Source organism: Saccoglossus kowalevskii, chromosome 2 (assembly GCF_978046115.1).
Source record: "Saccoglossus kowalevskii chromosome 2, keSacKowa6.1, whole genome shotgun sequence".
In the NCBI taxonomy this organism is placed as follows: Eukaryota; Metazoa; Hemichordata; class Enteropneusta; family Harrimaniidae; genus Saccoglossus; species Saccoglossus kowalevskii.
Window position 1 is genome coordinate 9,469,198 of NC_140642.1, and position 21,355 is coordinate 9,490,552.

The 21,355-nt window shown below is 36.8% G+C and overlaps 1 protein-coding gene across 1 annotated transcript; it reads left to right on the forward strand.

Annotated features, from left to right (window-relative positions):
• Positions 1-409: 409 nt before the first annotated feature.
• Positions 410-17,522, forward strand: LOC102805820 (tRNA (32-2'-O)-methyltransferase regulator THADA-like). Its single transcript, XM_085506146.1, has 12 exons — positions 410-583; positions 1,011-1,248; positions 1,397-1,636; positions 2,470-2,686; positions 2,997-3,427; positions 3,712-3,876; positions 4,552-4,690; positions 4,784-4,905; positions 10,744-10,828; positions 15,089-15,212; positions 15,298-15,458; positions 16,270-17,522. The coding sequence occupies exons 1-12, from the start codon at positions 451-453 to the stop codon at positions 16,318-16,320; spliced, it is 2,106 nt and encodes a 701-aa protein (XP_085362272.1). The 5' UTR covers positions 410-450; the 3' UTR covers positions 16,321-17,522.
• The last annotated feature ends 3,833 nt before the right edge of the window (positions 17,523-21,355 follow it).

Below are 21,355 nucleotides of genomic sequence, written 5' to 3' on the forward strand. Positions count from 1 at the left end.
TGTTTGGGATCCCTATCTCATATATATGACATACTTTGACCAATCACATTCAAACTTTATATATACTTCATACAACAGATCGCATATATATATATATTTTAATGTTCAAATTAAGTTCATCAAAATCAAGCATTTCCGCTATTCTAAAACTACGTCTCTGACATTGACTAGTTCCAATCAAACTTTATACATACTTTGTACATCCTGTTACAATACGCATTTCTTTCAAGTTCTGATTCAAAATGGCTGACTCATTTCAGTGTTGGTTATGCTCATTTGTGTCTTTGAATATTTGTATCATGACTGTCATCATTAATTAGTAACTATTTTCTTCCCCAGAGATCACTGCTCAAACTATCCATGACTAGGCTACTTCAAACTGTCAACCATCCAATACCAACCGATACTACACAAACTATAGATTTGCCTCAGGTTCATGCATTAAACATTATGAAGTCACTATTCAGGAATTCTGTCCTTGGCAACACTATGTTGCAGTATGCATCTGATGTTGTCATGGTAACTATAGAAGGGTTTTCATCCTCATCATGGGCCATCAGAAATTCTGCTACACTGTTGTATGGTAAGTTTAATTATGTTTTTCATAAGACAAATCTCTGCTGATTTTTACCAGTGTTGAACATTTTGTTTGGGGCCAATAGTTTTGAAAGCCAACAGCTTGTTTTGCCTGACACAAAAACCGATGTGCAAATTTGAGTTTCTCATACTTTTTTCTGTGGTGGTGGATATATTCTAAACAGACCATAAACGGAACTATATATTGTGAATTTGTGATGAAAAGAGGGAACTGGTGGTGAAAAGATTAAGTGACTGATGTTTTAATTGATTTAACACATTTGACATGTTGCCACATGTAGTATGGGACCCATGCACGGTCTCAATGACCACCAGTCTTTAAGATAATAGACAGCAGTACATTCAGTATTAGCTAAATATATTTCACTGAAAAAATTTAAGTTGATACCAATGTAATATTTTCAATCCTATAGGTACATTAGTAGCTCGTATGTTGGGTCAAAAACGAGTTCAAGACGAACATTCTGATTTAAACACTATCACAGCACAAGAATTCTTTTATCGCTATCCCAAGCTGCAGTCATATCTGTTGTCAGAAGTCATCAAAGCATCAACATCTAATAATAGACTTAACCTTCACCCTGGACTTCATCCAGTCTTAACGTTGTTGTCAAAACTCGCTGTTGGAATTCAACAATACAGCTCTGAATGGTAAGCTGTGCTATATCAGCACCCACAAAACAGTAACAATGAGCTTTCATGTTTTTCTGAAATCTGTTTTCAATATATTGTAAGAGACATACTCATTTTGTCAGCCTTATCAAAATGAACACTTACACTATGTATATGTCCCTCTCAGTGCACTGTCAAGCTTTATCCAACCTGTGATGGAACTGTCATCAAGTCCTATTTATGCTGTGAGAGTATTATCAGCATCAGCACTTGTACCATTGGTTACCATGGAGGAACAACCAAACATACTGTCAGCCATATTGGATGATTTACCTGCTAGTTTTGATGCAGTCAAATATCATAATAAATTGCATGGAATGTTATTACAAATAGAGAAACTATTACAATCATTGACATCTCATGAACGGTGAGTATTTGTTCCTGTCGGAAAAAGACCATATATTCATTTCTAATTGTGTCCAAAAAATGTAACTGTATAAAACTGATATGCTATGCGATAAAGATCCCAATATGAATTCACACAAATTGTGAGATGATGACAAAACATGAATTTTTATGAAATGTCTGTGAATGAACTAGTCATTTCTTCTCAGGCTGTTTTTGCTAGCTTATTTGCAAAGTGTGTATATTACTGCTATGTGTTTTTGCCTTTTAAAATACCCATTCAACGAAGTACATTTGATTGAGGCATACAACCTCATCGCATATCATTACCACTACACATGGATATCTAAGTTGCATACTCTTACAATATCTTATAAATCCTTGATATGTCACATATATCGCCTTACATGGATATCTAGTTTTGTATACACTCATCCCATAAATCCGTTTTATATAGCAATTAAATAGCAACTTTCACACAGAATTTATGGACCATGTGGTTATCGGGGTAGTAGCAATTAACTCTAGCACACTGTCTCAATGAATTGACAATGATATTTTGGACAAACTCAAAATGGACTGACCCAAATCATAACATAACCTGATCATGTGTGTATCATGTGTACATTTTAAATTTTCCATAAAATTATAATAATCTGATCTATATTCCACAGGTGGTGGCAAGAGTAGACACACAGACATATGCAGACAATGCCATATTCACTTTCAGTCTCAATTCACTGAAGCATAGCTGTACCAATGATGATTAAGAATGAAACCTGACAATGACAGAAGTTGTATTATTCATTGTTCAGTATTACAATATGATAGTATGTTGATTCTCTACTCTTACAGATTTATGAGTTCCTACTCCTCTGTTATTGGTAAACTTCAAGCCAAGTTATGGTTAGCAAAGTCTGACAATCCATGCCCTCTCACTAGGGCATTATATGTGAATATTTTGCTGAAATGTCTAACAAACATGGAAGATGAATCGGAGAAATATCAGCAGTTGAAACTCCATGTATTCAAAATTGTTACAGATTTCCGGAACGAGAACGTGGAGAATTTGGTAATGATTGATTATATATAGAAGTCTGTTTTGTCTACTTGGTGACTCCAAGTCGAAGATCATCATTGTTGCAAAACTGACAAAATCAGACAATTGTCACCATTTTGTGATAATTTAAATATAGATTACTGGTAGGAGAGTTGAGGGGCAATTATGTAATGTTGGGAAGAGAAATCTTACAAGTGATTGGCATCTAATAAGTGCCTTTGATGATATTCACATGTATAAGTAGTGTTCGTTCTCCTGCTCCGATCATTAGCAGATTTTGTATCTTGACTATAATTATGCTGATAGTGGATTTTCTTTGCAGGTTTGTGGTTCTATACTTTCAAAAGCCATGGTAGAAGCTTCCTGGGTATTCCAGCAGGAAGAAAACATTAGTCAATTCCTTCATCAATGCCTCTTATCGAGTGATACAGAAATACAACTGTCATCATTACATCATATCAATCATGTGATCAATTCCCAACCAATCATCACTGGTTCCGGAAGTGATACATTACTGACGCTCATTATAAAAGACCTTAAACATGAATCTAGCCAATCATGTTTACTGGTAAAATTACAAATCTTCATCCTCTTGATGCAGCATGACAATCTGTCCATATCAGATGATTTCCATCATTTATGGCAGATTTTATTACCCCTTGCCCGGGGTGTCAAAGGCTCCACTATGGCTGCTACTGCTGTACCTGCACTTGCTGTCATTCTGAAAAGAAATCTGGACTGCGAAAAGTCAAGGTAAACTTTCTAATGTTGATATAAAGTTGCATCATACAATCCCCGACCTGTAGATCTGATTTGCATCAACAGTTTAATTGCAGAGTTGTCACCGTGCACACTGTATAAATTGAGTCCTAAGTGACAATAACAATGAATGCTAAAATGCAATGGCTTATGGGTAAATGCTTATTTGTTAAACATCAATGCGCTATCACCATCTGCTGTACACACAAGTGATGACTCCCCTGCTTTAACCTATTACATGAGTGATTCCATCTGTTTTTGATGTCTTGCCATTATAGGCATTATATTAGTGATTGGTGCAGTCTAATACAAGAATACAGTAGTGCTACCAATGTGGAAGATCTGAGGTTGGCCGTTACCAAATCTCTTCAGATTGTTGGTTGTGATGTACTACAAGCCATAGCAAACAGTCAAGATGAACAACTAGTGCAGTATGCTATCAAGTAAGAGTATTTTTAATTAGTATTGACATATTTTTATATCTTGTCAAGTATGCTTTCATTTGGTGCTTGGGTAATGCTTATATGGTCATGTAGCTAGGATATCTCTTCAGACTTTATGGCCTGGTAGCATCATGTATGGTCCTATTTTTAGCTTGGCTGTTGACTTTGTCAAGCAAAGCTTATCAATGACTGATTGTCTGTTTCCGTCGTCCATCGTCATTTTTACTTTTTTGACTTCTTGAAAACTACAAGACCGATTGCTTTGATACTTGGTGTATATGTACTTTGGGTAGACTTTACTATTTTTGGTGAATATTTTTTTGATAAAAAGTGATATTTTCAACTTCTTCTTGAAAACCAGTAGTCCAATTGCTTTGATATTATACATATTTTTGATGAATATTTTTGGTAAAAAGTGATATTTTGACTATTTGTTAAAACCCGCAAGTCTGATTGATTTGATATTATACAGGTGGACCTGTAGCTGAGAGGTCACTTGTCTTATTCCAACATACTCTAGTTTTTTCCCTACCTGAGACTGATGCTACTATATTCTGTAATTTACAATTAATTATAAAATTTTACAAATTGCCTGATGTAGTCATAATTTAATTCAGGATGGAGATATCTATATTTCAAAAAATATTGTTATTAAATATTTGTTTCCAACCATAGTATATTTCAGTGTAGTATGTGTCTCCTACAAGATGAAGTATATGAAATTAGAATGGAAGGTGCTCAGTTTACGTCTTTGTTGCCACGTACAGCAAGTTGTATCCAGTATTCTAGTCTCCATAGCAATGTAGGCTTACAGGTAATTACATTTTTCAAATGATATATAGAGTTATTACATGCGCAAGTGGATTCACATTTGTCAACATCTTGTTTTATTTTATCTATTCTGTAGCTACTGTTTGTTTACATGTTTCACACTTATCAATGGTCTTGTGTTTTTGTGATGTACATCTTGGATTATATGCAAGGCAAGGTGTCAGTTGTGGATGTTATTGAGAAGCATATCAAGGCTAGGTAAGATTACGGGTATTTTGTATTTTGTTGTGCTCTAAGTATTTTCATATAAAGCATATTCCTATCAATTCATTCCTAAATTCATGAAATTGCATGAAATGTATTGGGACTCTTGTTTGAATCTAACTTAATATTTTCTTGTGCCATGGTGGCTTCTACTGTACTGCAGTGAATCTGCTGTTGTGCCATGTTGTCTTCCACTGTACTGCAGTGAATCTGCTCTTGTGCTATGGTGACTTCCACTGTACTGCAGTGAATCTGCTCTTGTGCTATGGTGACTTCCACTGTACTGCAGTGAATCTGCTCTTGTGCTATGGTGACTTCCACTGTACTGCAGTGAATCTGCTCTTGTGTCATGGTGACTTCTACTGTACTGCAGTGAATCTGCTGTTGCGCTATGGTGACTTCCACTGTACTGCAGTGAATCTGCTGTTGCGCTATGGTGACTTCCACTGTACTGCAGTGAATCTGCTCTTGTGCTATGGTGACTTCCACTGTACTGCAGTGAATCTGCTCTTGTGCTCTGGTGACTTCCACTGTACTGCAGTGAATCTGCTCTTTTGCCATGGTGACTTCCACTGTACTGCAGTGAATCTGCTCTTGTGTCGTGGTGACTTCCACTGTACTGCAGTGAATCTGCTCTTGTGCCATGGTGACTTCCACTGTACTGCAGTGAATCTGCTCTTTTGCCATGGTGACTTCCACTGTACTGCAGTGAATCTGCTCTTGTGTCGTGGTGACTTCCACTGTACTGCAGTGAATCTGCTGTTGCGCTATGGTGACTTCCACTGTACTGCAGTGAATCTGCTCTTGTGCCATGGTGACTTCCACTGTACTGCAGTGAATCTGCTCTTGTGTCGTGGTGACTTCCACTGTACTGCAGTGAATCTGCTCTTGTGCCATGGTGACTTCCACTGTACTGCAGTGAATCTGCTCTTGTGCTATGGTGACTTCCACTGTACTGCAGTGAATCTGCTCTTGTGTCATGGTGACTTCCACTGTACTGCAGTGAATCTGCTCTTGTGTCGTGGTGACTTCCACTGTACTGCAGTGAATCTGCTCTTGTGCTATGGTGACTTCCACTGTACTGCAGTGAATCTGCTCTTGTGTCGTGGTGACTTCCACTGTACTGCAGTGAATCTGCTCTTGTGCTATGGTGACTTCCACTGTACTGCAGTGAATCTGCTCTTGTGTCATGGTGACTTCCACTGTACTGCAGTGAATCTGCTCTTGTGTCGTGGTGACTTCCACTGTACTGCAGTGAATCTGCTCTTGTGCTATGGTGACTTCCACTGTACTGCAGTGAATCTGCTCTTGTGCCATGGTGACTTCCACTGTACTGCAGTGAATCTGCTCTTGTGTCATGGTGACTTCCACTGTACTGCAGTGAATCTGCTCTTGTGTCGTGGTGACTTCCACTGTACTGCAGTGAATCTGCTCTTGTGCTCTGGTGACTTCCACTGTACTGTAGTGAATCTGCTCTTGTGCTATGGTGACTTCCACTGTACTGCAGTGAATCTGCTCTTGTGCTATGGTGACTTCCACTGTACTGCAGTGAATCTGCTCTTGTGTCGTGGTGACTTCCACTGTACTGCAGTGAATCTGCTCTTGTGCTATGGTGACTTCCACTGTACTGCAGTGAATCTGCTCTTGTGTCATGGTGACTTTCACTGTACTGCAGTGAATCTGCTCTTGTGCTATGGTGACTTCCACTGTACTGCAGTGAATCTGCTCTTGTGCCATGGTGACTTCCACTGTACTGCAGTGAATCTGCTCTCGTGTCATGGTGACTTTCACTGTACTGCAGTGAATCTGCTGTTGTGCTATGGTGACTTCCACTGTACTGCAGTGAATCTGCTCTTGTGCCATGGTGACTTCCACTGTACTGCAGTGAATCTGCTCTTGTGTCATGGTGACTTCCACTGTACTGCAGTGAATCTGCTATTGTGCCATGCTGACTTCCACTGTACTGCAGTGAATCTGCTCTTGTGCCATGGTGACTTCCACTGTACTGCAGTGAATCTGCTCTTGTGTCATGGTGACTTCCACTGTACTGCAGTGAATCTGCTCTTGTGCCATGGTGACTTCCACTGTACTGCAGTGAATCTGCTCTTGTGTCATGGTGACTTCCACTGTACTGCAGTGAATCTGCTCTTGTGTCATGGTGACTTCCACTGTACTGCAGTGAATCTGCTCTTTTGCCATGGTGACTTCCACTGTACTGCAGTGAATCTGCTCTTTTGCCATGGTGACTTCCACTGTACTGCAGTGAATCTGCTCTTTTGCCATGGTGACTTCCACTGTACTGCAGTGAATCTGCTCTTTTGCCATGGTGACTTCCACTGTACTGCAGTGAATCTGCTCTTTTGCCATGGTGACTTCCACTGTACTGCAGTGAATCTGCTCTTTTGCCATGGTGACTTCCACTGTACTGCAGTGAATCTGCTCTTGTGCCATGGTGACTTCCACTGTACTGCAGTGAATCTGCTCTTTTGCCATGGTGACTTCCACTGTACTGCAGTGAATCTGCTCTTTTGCCATGGTGACTTCCACTGTACTGCAGTGAATCTGCTCTTTTGCCATGGTGACTTCCACTGTACTGCAGTGAATCTGCTATTGTGCCATGGTGACTTCCACTGTACTGCAGTGAATCTGCTCTTTTGCCATGGTGACTTCCACTGTACTGCAGTGAATCTGCTCTTTTGCCATGGTGACTTCCACTGTACTGCAGTGAATCTGCTCTTGTGCCATAGTGACTTCCACTGTACTGCAGTGAATCTGCTCTTGTGCCATGGTGACTTCCACTGTACTGCAGTGAATCTGCTCTTTTGCCATGGTGACTTCCACTGTACTGCAGTGAATCTGCTCTTTTGCCATGGTGGCTTCCACTGTACTGCAGTGAATCTGCTCTTTTGCCATGGTGACTTCCACTGTACTGCAGTGAATCTGCTCTTTTGCCATGGTGACTTCCACTGTACTGCAGTGAATCTGCTCTTTTGCCATGGTGGCTTCCACTGTACTGCAGTGAATCTGCTCTTTTGCCATGGTGACTTCCACTGTACTGCAGTGTGAATCTGCTCTTTTGTCATGGTGACTTCCACTGTACTGCAGTAAATCTGCTCTTTTGCCATGGTGGCTTCCACTGTACTGCAGTGAATCTGCTCTTTTGCCATGGTGACTTCCACTGTACTGCAGTGAATCTGCTCTTTTGCCATGGTGGCTTCCACTGTACTGCAGTGAATCTGCTCTTTTGCCATGGTGACTTCCACTGTACTGCAGTGAATCTGCTCTTTTGTCATGGTGACTTCCACTGCACTGCAGTGAATCTGCTCTTGTGCCATGGTGACTTCCACTGTACTGCAGTGAATCTGCTCTTGTGTCATGGTGACTTCCACTGTACTGCAGTGAATCTGCTCTTGTGCCATGGTGACTGTACTGAATCTGCTCTTGTGCCATGGTGACTTCCACTGTACTGCAGTGAATCTGCTCTTGTGCCATGGTGACTTCCACTGTACTGCAGTGAATCTGCTGTTGTGCCATAGTGACTTCCACTGTACTGCAGTGAATCTGCTCTTGTGCCATGGTGACTTCCACTGTACTGCAGTGAATCTGCTCTTTTGCCATGGTGACTTCCACTGTAATGCAGTGAATCTGCTCTTTTGCCATGGTGACTTCCACTGTACTGCAGTGAATCTGCTCTTGTGCTATGGCGACTTCCACTGTACTGCAGTGAATCTGCTCTTGTGCCATGGTGACTTCCACTGTACTGCAGTGAATCCGCTCTTGTGCCATGGTGACTGTACTGAATCTGCTCTTGTGCCATGGTGACTTCCACTGTACTGCAGTGAATCTGCTCTTGTGCCATGGTGACTTCCACTGTACTGCAGTGAATCTGCTCTTGTGCCATGGTGACTTCCACTGTACTGCAGTGAATCTGCTCTTGTGCCATGGTGACTTCCACTGTACTGCAGTGAATCTGCTCTTTTGCCATGGTGACTTCCACTGTACTGCAGTGAATCTGCTCTTTTGCCATGGTGACTTCCACTGTACTGCAGTGAATCTGCTTTTGTGTCATGGTGACTTCCACTGTACTGCAGTGAATCTGCTCTTGTGCCATGCTGACTTCCACTGTACTGCAGTGAATCTGCTCTTTTGCCATGGTGACTTCCACTGTACTGCAGTGAATCTGCTCTTGTGCCATGCTGACTTCCACTGTACTGCAGTGAATCTGCTCTTTTGCCATGGTGACTTCCACTGTACTGCAGTGAATCTGCTCTTGTGTCATGGTGACTTCCACTGTACTGCAGTGAATCTGCTCTTGTGCCATGGTGACTTCCACTGTACTGCAGTGAATCTGCTCTTGTGCCATGGTGACTTCCACTGTACTGCAGTGAATCTGCTCTTTTGTCATGGTGACTTCCACTGCACTGCAGTGAATCTGCTCTTTTGCCATGGTGACTTCCACTGTACTGCAGTGAATCTGCTCTTGTGCCATGGTGACTTCCACTGTACTGCAGTGAATCTGCTCTTGTGTCATGGTGACTTCCACTGTACTGCAGTGAATCTGCTCTTGTGCCATGGTGACTGTACTGAATCTGCTCTTGTGCCATGGTGACTTCCACTGTACTGCAGTGAATCTGCTGTTGTGCCATGGTGACTTCCACTGTACTGCAGTGAATCTGCTGTTGTGCCATGGTGACTTCCACTGTACTGCAGTGAATCTGCTCTTGTGCCATGGTGACTTCCACTGTACTGCAGTGAATCTGCTCTTTTGCCATGGTGACTTCCACTGTACTGCAGTGAATCTGCTCTTTTGCCATGGTGACTTCCACTGTACTGCAGTGAATCTGCTCTTGTGCCATGGTGACTTCCACTGTACTGCAGTGAATCTGCTCTTTTGCCATGGTGACTTCCACTGTACTGCAGTGAATCTGCTCTTTTGCCATGGTGACTTCCACTGTACTGCAGTGAATCTGCTCTTGTGCCATGGTGACTTCCACTGTACTGCAGTGAATCTGCTCTTGTGCCATGGCGACTTCCACTGTACTGCAGTGAATCTGCTCTTGTGCCATGGTGACTTCCACTGTACTGCAGTGAATCTGCTCTTGTGCCATGGTGACTGTACTGAATCTGCTCTTGTGCCATGGTGACTTCCACTGTACTGCAGTGAATCTGCTCTTGTGCCATGGTGACTTCCACTGTACTGCAGTGAATCTGCTCTTGTGCCATGGTGACTTCCACTGTACTGCAGTGAATCTGCTCTTGTGCCATGGTGACTTCCACTGTACTGCAGTGAATCTGCTGTTGTGCCATGGTGACTTCCACTGTACTGCAGTGAATCTGCTCTTGTGCCATGGTGACTTCCACTGTACTGCAGTGAATCTGCTCTTTTGCCATGGTGACTTCCACTGTACTGCAGTGAATCTGCTCTTTTGTCATGGTGACTTCCACTGTACTGCAGTGAATCTGCTCTTGTGCCATGGTGACTTCCACTGTACTGCAGTGAATCTGCTCTTGTGCCATGGTGACTTCCACTGTACTGCAGTGAATCTGCTCTTTTGCCATGGTGACTTCCACTGTACTGCAGTGAATCTGCTCTTGTGCCATGGTGACTTCCACTGTACTGCAGTGAATCTGCTCTTGTGCCATGGTGACTTCCACTGTACTGCAGTGAATCTGCTCTTTTGCCATGGTGACTTCCACTGTACTGCACTGAATCTGCTGTTGTGCCATGGTGACTTCCACTGTACTGCACTGAATCTGCTCTTGAGATAACAGATCATTGTACTCATCTCCCTCTCATGAAACTAACCAGGGTTTTTGTTTCTGTACTTTTAGTTCAATTCATTTATTTGAACAAGAGGATGCTAATATTTATGCAGAACATCTCATTATGACTAAAATGATGTATAATCATACAAAGGTAAGCTGCATTAGGTACATAGTCCCAAAATATTTACTGTGTGCAAAACACACAATGTTTTATTTAGTTTTAGGTTTGAAGTCCATGCACGTTAAATAACTAATTTCCATAAACTAGCCAATTTTATTGCTGTTTCACAATATTTAAGAACCCCTCAACAGATGTCAGTGAAACATAAACATATTAATTGACTGGCAGGCAGGTATCAAACAATATTTTGCCAAGAATACCTAGTTTGCATAATAAGTTGTTCCATGCACTGATATCTCAAAAACCACTCTACTGTACCCTGAAGTTATTCACAGACTTGATGAATTTGGGAGTTGTATTCTCTGCATATCAATTAACTAATTTGCATAATTTCCACTTATATTTCTATAGTGTTGATCAGATTTATTTCATGGTGTTCATCTTAAAGCACTGGCAAATGAAAGGCTTCTTGTTTTAATAGTCTTTATTTGACGCCTACCAGTATATCTATTTCATACATTCAGTCATTTTTTCCAATGCCATCAGCATACAGTAGAATGTTTGACATTCTTTATAGAATTAAGTTTCTTATCAATAATTATTATTTTTCTGTAATGAAATTTAAATTTGAAAACTATTATATTTCAACTATAATCTTCTTTAAGTTATTATAAATATTGACAGGGGTATTATCATTTGATTCTAAAACCTAAAGCACGATGATTTAGTCATTTTGATAGCCACTTTTTGAAGTATGATACTTTCATGTCTCTACTGTGAATTTGAATATGCAGCTAAAATGCTTGTATATTTGATTAAAATACTATCCTGAGTGTGTGATTCTTGAGAGACCCTACATTATCAGATTTATCACACTAAATGAAAATTACTACACAAGTTTAATAAATCTGTAGGGTCATAAATTTGACAAGCCGGTAGGCTGGTTGGCGATCCGCTCCGCTCAAAAACAAGCACCATGTTTTTGGCTGTTTCCATGGTGTGACATAAACGTGAAGCTAACGTCGGTTTATAACTAATACGAAGTTTGCAAACACCATTCAGTTTTTGGAAGTCACTTAGTTTATTACTAGGACCACAATCACTCTCCTAGTCGAGTGACTGTGCTAGGACGTATTCTGCTGTGACATTTATTATTTCCAACAGTTTTGCGATAGCATTTTCTAGAATGAAGCGTTTCCTGTAAATGCTGGAAAGCGAAATAATGAAATAACGAGATGGTAAATATTTACCTAAAGTACAGTGTGTTGACCTTCATAAAAATATACTTCATAATGCAAAACATTAGTCACGGTGAGTTATTTAAATATACGACTCCTAATCGAAAAATATGACCACAGTCCAGAATTTCAGACGGATATTAAGAAACCTAAGAGCATATCAAAAGCATTTACTCTAAACACCGTCCCTCAACGAGGGACGGTGCTCTAAAATATAAAAAAGAACTGCAGTCAAAAGTCAAGAATGCCAGCAAATAAAGGACTATGTCCCACAATCCTTTGTGCGCGTTATTACGGACACGCACAAAAAACTGTACCACGCTTGTCAAATCTGGGTCAAATATACAGTACGCTACTATCTTGCCACAGTGGAGTGTTCGGTGACCATTGAATTAGCCCGTGATTCATATTTTATGTGTATTAATTTATTCATCAATTTTCGTGACTTACAGTACTGCCCAAATTTTAGCCAAAAAAACGCAACTGGTGAAACGGAAGAGCATTGCCAGGCGATGGACGCGGGGCTCTTTGGCGACAACCGCATAGAGGTCAAAATACGCGTTCTATTTTTACGCGTTAAATATGGCTCTTCCATTTCGCCCCCTCCGGAATGTTCTACTTTCACAGCCTAATCGCAGGTTTTTCGAAAAACGTCGAAAAAACACAAGAATTAGTAGAAATGTTCCTGTTTTGGGCGGATTATTGATGGAGAATAATGTCTTTATTACAAAAATGCTGAAAAACCGTGAGTTGTTGCCTTAGTTATTTTTTTATTGGCGAAAAACTGCGAACTCGGCAAATTTGGTTGCACAACTTCCCTTTATCATATACACCCAGCGACACCGATAAAACTGGTAGGAGGTAATACATTTGGGGCGAAAGTATTCAAAAATCAGTTTTTGGATGTTGCAATGGCAATGGTGGGCCAGGATTGTTTTCCAATTAGTGACGGCACGACCTACCTGTGAAGTATGAACAAAACCGGCCAGCCGAAACAATCACAGAGGAGTTAAAAGCCGTTGCTGGTGAAAAGTTACCCCAACTTTAGGGTCAAATTTCTCGGTAATGAAAACAGATATCAAAAATTCAAATGGTAACTTTGTGCCCACACTCAAGCTGAGTAGAATGAGCTATGTCTGAAGTGTTTTATCCCAAATATACAGTACGCTACTATCTTGCCACAGTGGAGTGTTTGGTGACCATTGAATTAGCCCGTGATTCATATTTTATGTGTATTAATTTATTCATCAATTTTCGTGACTGACAGTACTGCCCAAATTTTAGCCAAAAAAACGCAACTGGTGAAACGGAAGAGCATTGCCAGGCGATGGACGCGGGGCTCTTTGGCGACGACCGCATAGAGGTCAAAATACGCGTTCTATTTTTACGCGTTAAATATGGCTCTTCCATTTCGCCCCCTCCGGAATGTTCTACTTTCACAGCCTAATCGCAGGTTTTTCGAAAAACGTCGAAAAAACACAAGAATTAGTAGAAATGTTCCTGTTTTGGGCGGATTATTGATGGAGAATAATGTCTTTATTACAAAAATGCTGAAAAACCGTGAGTTGTTGCCTTAGTTATTTTTTTATTGGCGAAAAACTGCGAACTCGGCAAATTTGGTTGCACAACTTCCCTTTATCATATACACCCAGCGACACCGATAAAACTGGTAGGAGGTAATACATTTGGGGCGAAAGTATTCAAAAATCAGTTTTTGGATGTTGCAATGGCAATGGTGGGCCAGGATTGTTTTCCAATTAGTGACGGCACGACCTACCTGTGAAGTATGAACAAAACCGGCCAGCCGAAACAATCACAGAGGAGTTAAAAGCCGTTGCTGGTGAAAAGTTACCCCAACTTTAGGGTCAAATTTCTCGGTAATGAAAACAGATATCAAAAATTCAAATGGTAACTTTGTGCCCACACTCAAGCTGAGTAGAATGAGCTATGTCTGAAGTGTTTTATCCCAAATTTGTAGGAGGAGATACATTTGGCGTGAAGCTATCCAAAAATCAGTTTTTTTGCTGTTGCTATGGCAACGGTGGGCCAAAAAAAGTTTTCAGATTTTTCCTTATAACTAGGGTTAAGGTGTGACCTACCTGCCAAGTTTGAACGAAATTGGCCAAGCCAAAAAAATCACAGAAGAAATAATAGTGAACACTGGAAATGTACACACACAGACACACACAAAACGACAAAAGTGATTATAAGGGCAATCCTAGCGGAGCGGATCGCCAATATTCTGTTTACCTATGTAGTAATTTCACAGCTCCTATTCAGTATTACATCTTGCTGGTTTGCATAATCGTCATTCACGAGCACCAGTGACTGTTCACCCTATTGCGATTAGGAGATGGTTATTTTTTAAACCATCACTATTAATTTTTGTTTTAGGGTTGTATTGGTAACATAATTACTAATGTTGGTGTCTATTCCAACTGTTACTGTTTCACAATCTGTGAAAAATCACCACTGGACATTGGGGAAACAAACTTGTGATTCTAAATCACACACACACTTTCATCAACATCTGAAACATCAAAACTATTACAATTAATGTAAATCTTAATAATATATTGTGTATAACCACCAATAATTGCATATTTTGTGATACTCAAACCATGGTGTCAAAAGGTCAATCTGCTTGCATGGACCAATCAGATTGCAGGAATCCTTTATTACACAGTATGGAGATTTAGATAATCACTATTCTGCTTTCTTACACTGAACTGTCATGGCATATATGGGATTAAAAAAGAATATGTATGCAAATGTGTTCAGTATCTGAGATTATGGCATGCTACAAATAAATACATGGATATTTAAGGTATATATGTGTACATACTGATATATGTTGAATAAAACAATATTATGGTATGTTTTTGAGTCTCATGAAAACAATGTACACAATGTCACTTTATTCATCCTAATCATATATGTCACTGCATTAAAAAGTGTATCCTCAATGACATACTAAGTAACTCAGATATGTAATTTCATTTTTACACTAATTAATTAATTAATTAATTTAATTTATTTTGTCTTTTCACAGGATGTAATTAACAAAGGCAGAGTTATGGAATGTTTGGAAGACTCTCTTGTCATATCTAGACTGTCATCTTGTTGTGAAATGCTCACAAAGACTGAAGATTTGTTACCCAAGCAATCTGAAATCGGTTTGTAGTTCTCACAATACTTTTGTTTCCATATCCATACAATTTATGTACACTTTGATAATTTAATCATCATTTTTTTTAACAGGTCATGGTTTTTATGGCATACTTGGAAGCAATAAACCCTTTTTAGCAGTTTATCGGTTATTACTCTACACAAATCTCTTGATACACCTTGCAGACAATCTGGGAATAGCAAGTGAAGATTTTTCTGAACAATTACAGATGACTATATACATATTTAATAAGGTAAAAATTTTAATATGGGGATATAACATATAGGCAGTTGTAATTTCAACTTTAACAAGTGTCTTCCTTTTGACATATACATATATGCATCATTATGCATATGATTAGAAAGTAATGCTGACATTACAATACAAAATTTCATTTAAAATTTGGGTCAAATTCTCCAGGTCATAAAGATGGCATCCTACCTCGAGTATAATAAATGGCAATCTGCATCGTTATCATGTCATGTTGAAAAGAGAGATGATCCCAAGATGCATTGCCACAGATTTTTTTTGTTTCCTGGTTTGAATTTATTGTTACTGCATTTAGATCATTAAATGACTTTGATATTTTTTCTTGTGTGGAAATTTCAATTGATTTTGAACTATTTTTTAAAAAGCAACATTGTAACACAAATGATGGTTTTTAATGGGATTTTAATAATAAGATTTGTAAAACCACTATTATTACTGTGAATTGTTGACACAAGAACAGTATAGAACCATCTATCAATGTTTGACCAGTTTGTTTTCACTAAAAATTCACTCACTATTCTAAGGCTTGTATATTCTGGTATATCATATTAAATAAAACAGTTTAAAAATGCATGTCATCATGTCATCCTTGAGGTGGACTAGAGTGAATTCCCGCTTACCTTGACTTTGCCTTGATCCAAATTCACAATGTGGTGTGAAACTTTTAGGATTAGTCTTGGAAAGAGCCTCTTAGTCTAGACAGGTTTAGCAAGTCATCATGAGTTTAAAAAGTACAATATTAGAGGCAGAAAGTAGTAACAAAATAAACCATATTGTTTTTTTATTATTTTCAGATTTCAAGTCTTAATCCATTGCTACCAAATCTATACATGGAGAGATCATGAAACAATGTCATGTGCTATAGGATGAATCATAACAATACTTTGCAGTCACACATTGTATGTTTGTCTGTCTCTACATTTTGGATGGTATTAGTAACATCTCTATGTACACCAACCCAATAATTAGTATGTATATGATGAAGTAACTGAATGAGTATCTTTGTTGGAACCACAGAAAATTGAAATAAATTCGTGATAATATAACACCCTAGCATGCAGTTATCCATTAAATAAGGCATTTACTATGGACTATGCTACTTTTAATATCAAAATCCGTTTTTACACTTTTTCTGAGATCTTAGTCATATAACATATGAATGATGTAATAATATGCATATGTGCATTAATATATTTTTTTACTCAATGATTGTTCACATTACATAAAAACTCAGTTACACATGTATGCTGAACAAGTTTCTTAAACTCACATGAACTGTGTAATGAAATTAGTGATCTGATTAAATGTTATGAATTACTGGCAATTTTTTACTTCCATGTGCTATTTTTGTGTCAATATGTTTGTCTCTATTCCTCTGATATCTTTAAGACCACTCATCATGTTTCATTGTAACTTGATACATATGTGATCTAGCATAATGCACAGACTTTATTAGTTTTGTGTGGAAATCTGTGAATATTAATTACCTAATTTGCATAATAGTTAGTACATTTTTAGATGTGATATCTCAAAAACCATTCCACAGATGAAACTTCATACACAAGTGTTCTTGGATTATCTACAGACCTGATCAGATCTTAGATGAATTTTGTAAATATTAAATATCTAATTTGCATAAAAATTAGCTTATTTTATGCTTTTTTTTACTGATATCTCAAGAAGAACTCAAACTTACTACAACACTGGTTTCATCTACAGCTCACAGGACCAATTATGAGAATTCAACATTGTGGTGCCAAATACTGAACATTATGCTTCCTTATTATTTATTATGTTTTAATATATGATCATTGTATTTCAATCATGTCTACTGAGTTATACACTGTTCATCACTGGTAAATACACTTCACTATTTTTCTTCATCCTATGTCCATATAAATTTACTAGATTCAAAGCAGGAACAGTGACATTAATGTAATGAAATATAAATATCATTTTTAAAAAAGATCTAATAGATGTTTTATCCTGTTTCTCTGTACGTTGTATTTGTCTTTTAATGTGCAAAAATAAATTTACTTTTTCACAATTCTTGTGTTTGATCTTAATAGTTTGTCTACATCGCAATCTTATTTATTTTATGTGTTGATCACACTCTGTTTAAATACAAGTTCTTTTTTGTCCAGTAAAAAAAAAATGAGCAGGTGAAATTATGTTCCCCCTGCATGTCAAATGGGTGAGAATTTAAGTTTTACTAGCTGCTTTTTTCTCTAGTTTATAACATATATTATTACGAATGTTGACATAATGGAGCAATGGGTGGACCCCGTAAAGAATTCAAGCTTTAAACCCTGCAGGATAAATATACCGATTCACTGATTCAATGCAGCAATGCCTGGCTTCTGGCCTGACAATCATATCCTGAAAATAAAATTTGATATGTTATAAATCAGCAGTAAACTAAATTTGTTCCTGGTCGAAAAAGTTGAGTCCAGTTGAGCCAAATAATTGTTATTTTTGACCAGCAGGCTGCAATTGTTGTGAACGCTTATAAGTCACTCTTGAACAACAATATTAAACCAAGACCTTGAAAAAGGTGCAACTCTTAGGTGGTGTATCAGCCTGTATTATACCTTATTTGGTTGGTGTTGGTGGCTCCTTTGTTGTTCTTCTTCTGTCTTGAATTAATATCAGGAAAATTAGTACTACTCATGGTTATATTATCCATTACCTGGTGCTAGTAAACTACTTATGCTAAATTATTCATTATCTGGTACTAGTAAATTACTTATGCTAAATGATCTTAATGATAGTAAACTACTTATGCTAAATTATTCATTACCTGGTACTATTAAATTACTTATGCTGAATTATCCATTATCTGGGGCTAGTAAATTATTTATGCTAAATTATTCATTACCTGGCACTAGTAAATTACTTATGCTAAATTATTCATTACCTGGTACTAGTAAACTACAAAGTTAAATTATTCATTACTTTTGCTAGTAAACTACTTATGCTAAATTATTCATTACCTTGTACTCGTAAATTACTTGTGCTAAATTATTCATTACCTGGCATTAGTTAAATACCTATGCTAAATTATTTATTACCTGGTACTAGTTAAATACTTATACTAAATTATTCATTACCTGGCACTAGTTGAATACTTATACTAAATTATTCATTACCTTGTACTAGTAAATTACTTGTGCTAAATTATTTATTACCTGGTTCTAGTAAACTACAAAGTTAAATTATTCATTCCCGTTTACTATTAAATTACTTATGCTAAATTATTCATTACCTGGTACTAGTAAACTACAAAGTTAAATTATTCATTCCCGTTTACTATTAAATTACTTTTGCTAAATTATTCATTACCTTTTGCTATTAAATTGCTTGTGCTAAATTATTTATTACCAGGTACTAGTAAACTACTTATGCTAAATTATTTATTACCTGGTACTAGTAAACTACTTATGCTAAATTATTTATTACCTGGTACTAGTAAATTACTTATGCTAAATTATTCATTACCTGGCATTAGTTAAATACCTATGCTAAATTATTTATTACCTGGTACTGGTAAACTGCTTATGCTAAATTATTCATTACCTAATGCTAGTAAACTACTTATGCTAAATTATTTATTACCTGGTACTAGTAAATTACTTATGCTAAATTATTCATTACCTGGCATTAGTTAAATACCTATGCTAAATTATTGATTACCTGGTACTGGTAAACTGCTTATGCTAAATTATTCATTACCTAATGCTAGTAAACTACCTATGCTAAATTATCCAATACCTTGTACTACCGGGTATTAAATTACTTGTGCTAAATTATTCATCACCTGGTACTAGTAAACTACTTATGCTAAATTATTCATAACCTAGTACTAGTTAAATACTTATACTAAATTATTCATTACCTGGCACTAATTAAATACTTATACTAAATTATTCATTACCTTGTACTAGTAAATTACTTGTGCTAAATTATTTATTACCTGATACGAGTAAACTACTTATGCTAAATTATTCATTACCTTGTACTAGTAAATTACTTGTGCTAAATTATTTATTACCTGGTACTAGTAAACTACAAAGTTAAACTATTCATTACCTTTTACTATTAAATTACTTTTGCTAAATTATTCATTACCTTTTGCTATTAAATTGCTTGTGCTAAATTATTTATTACCTGGTACTAGTAAACTACTTACGGTATGCTAAATTATTCATTACCAGGTACTAGTAAACTACTTATGCTAAATTATTCATCACCTGGTACTAGTAAACTACTTATGCTAAATTATTCATTACCAGGTACTAGTAAATTACTTATGCTAAATTATTCATTACCTGGTGCTCGTAAACTACTTATGCTAAATTATTCATTACCTGGTACTAGTAAATTACTTATGCTAAATGATCTTAATGATAGTAAATTACTTATGTTAAATTATTCATTACCTGGTACTATTAAATTACTTATGCTGAATTATCCATTATCTGGGGCTAGTAAATTATTTATGCTAAATTATTCATTACCAGGTACTAGTAAATTACTTATGCTAAATGATCTTAATGCTAGTAAACTACTTATGCTAAATTATTCATTACCTGGTGCTCGTAAACTACTTATGCTAAATTATTCATTACCTGGTACTAGTAAATTACTTATGCTAAATGATCTTAATGCTAGTAAACTACTTATGCTAAATTATTCATTACCTGGTGCTCGTAAACTACTTATGCTAAATTATTCATTACCTGGTACTAGTAAATTACTTATGCTAAATGATCTTAATGATAGTAAATTACTTATGTTAAATTATTCATTACCTGGCACTATTAAATTACTTATGCTAAATTATTCATTACCTGGTACTAGTAAACTACAAAGTTAAATTATTCATTACCTTTTACTATTAAATTACTCTTGCTAAATTATTCATTACCTTTTGCTATTAAATTGCTTGTGCTAAATTATTTATTACCAGGTACTAGTAAACTACTTATGCTAAATTATTTATTACCTTGTACTAGTAAACTACTTATGCTAAATTATTCATTACCTGGCATTAGTTAAATACCTATGCTAAATTATTTATTACCTTGTACTAGTAAACTACTTATGCTAAATTATTCATTACCTGGCATTAGTTAAATACCTATGCTAAATTATTTATTACCTGGTACTAGTAAACTACTTATGCTAAATTATTTATTACCTTGTACTAGTAAATTACTTATGCTAAATTATTCATTACCTGGCATTAGTTAAATACCTATGCTAAATTATTTATTACCTGGTACTAGTAAACTACTTATGTTAAATTATTCATTACCTGGTACTAGTAAACTACTTATGCTAAATTATTTATTACCTGGTACTAGTAAATTACTTATGCTAAATTATTCATTACCTGGCATTAGTTAAATACCTATGCTAAATTATTTATTACCTGGTACTAGTAAACTACTTATGTTAAATTATTCATTACCTGGTACTAGTAAACTACTTATGCTAAATTATTTATTACCTGGTACTAGTAAATTACTTATGCTAAATTATTCATTACCTGGCATTAGTTAAATACCTATGCTAAATTATTGATTACCTGGTACTGGTAAACTGCTTATGCTAAATTATTCATTACCTAATGCTAGTAAACTACCTATGCTAAATTATCCAATACCTTGTACTACCGGGTATTAAATTACTTGTGCTAAATTATTCATCACCTGGTACTAGTAAACTACTTATGCTAAATTATTCATAACCTAGTACTAGTTAAATACTTATCCTAAATTATTCATTACCTGGCACTAATTAAATACTTATACTAAATTATTCATTACCTTGTACTAGTAAATTACTTGTGCTAAATTATTTATTACCTGATACGAG

Coding starts and splice junctions, on each gene's coding strand:
- LOC102805820 (XM_085506146.1), top strand. CDS start 451: ATGAAGTCACTATTCAGGAATTCTGTCCTTGGCAACACTATGTTGCAG. Junction 1,249..1,396: donor CAACAATACAGCTCTGAATG/GTAAGCTGTGCT, acceptor TGTCCCTCTCAG/TGCACTGTCAAGCTTTATCC. Junction 4,691..4,783: donor ATAGCAATGTAGGCTTACAG/GTAATTACATTT, acceptor TCTATTCTGTAG/CTACTGTTTGTTTACATGTT.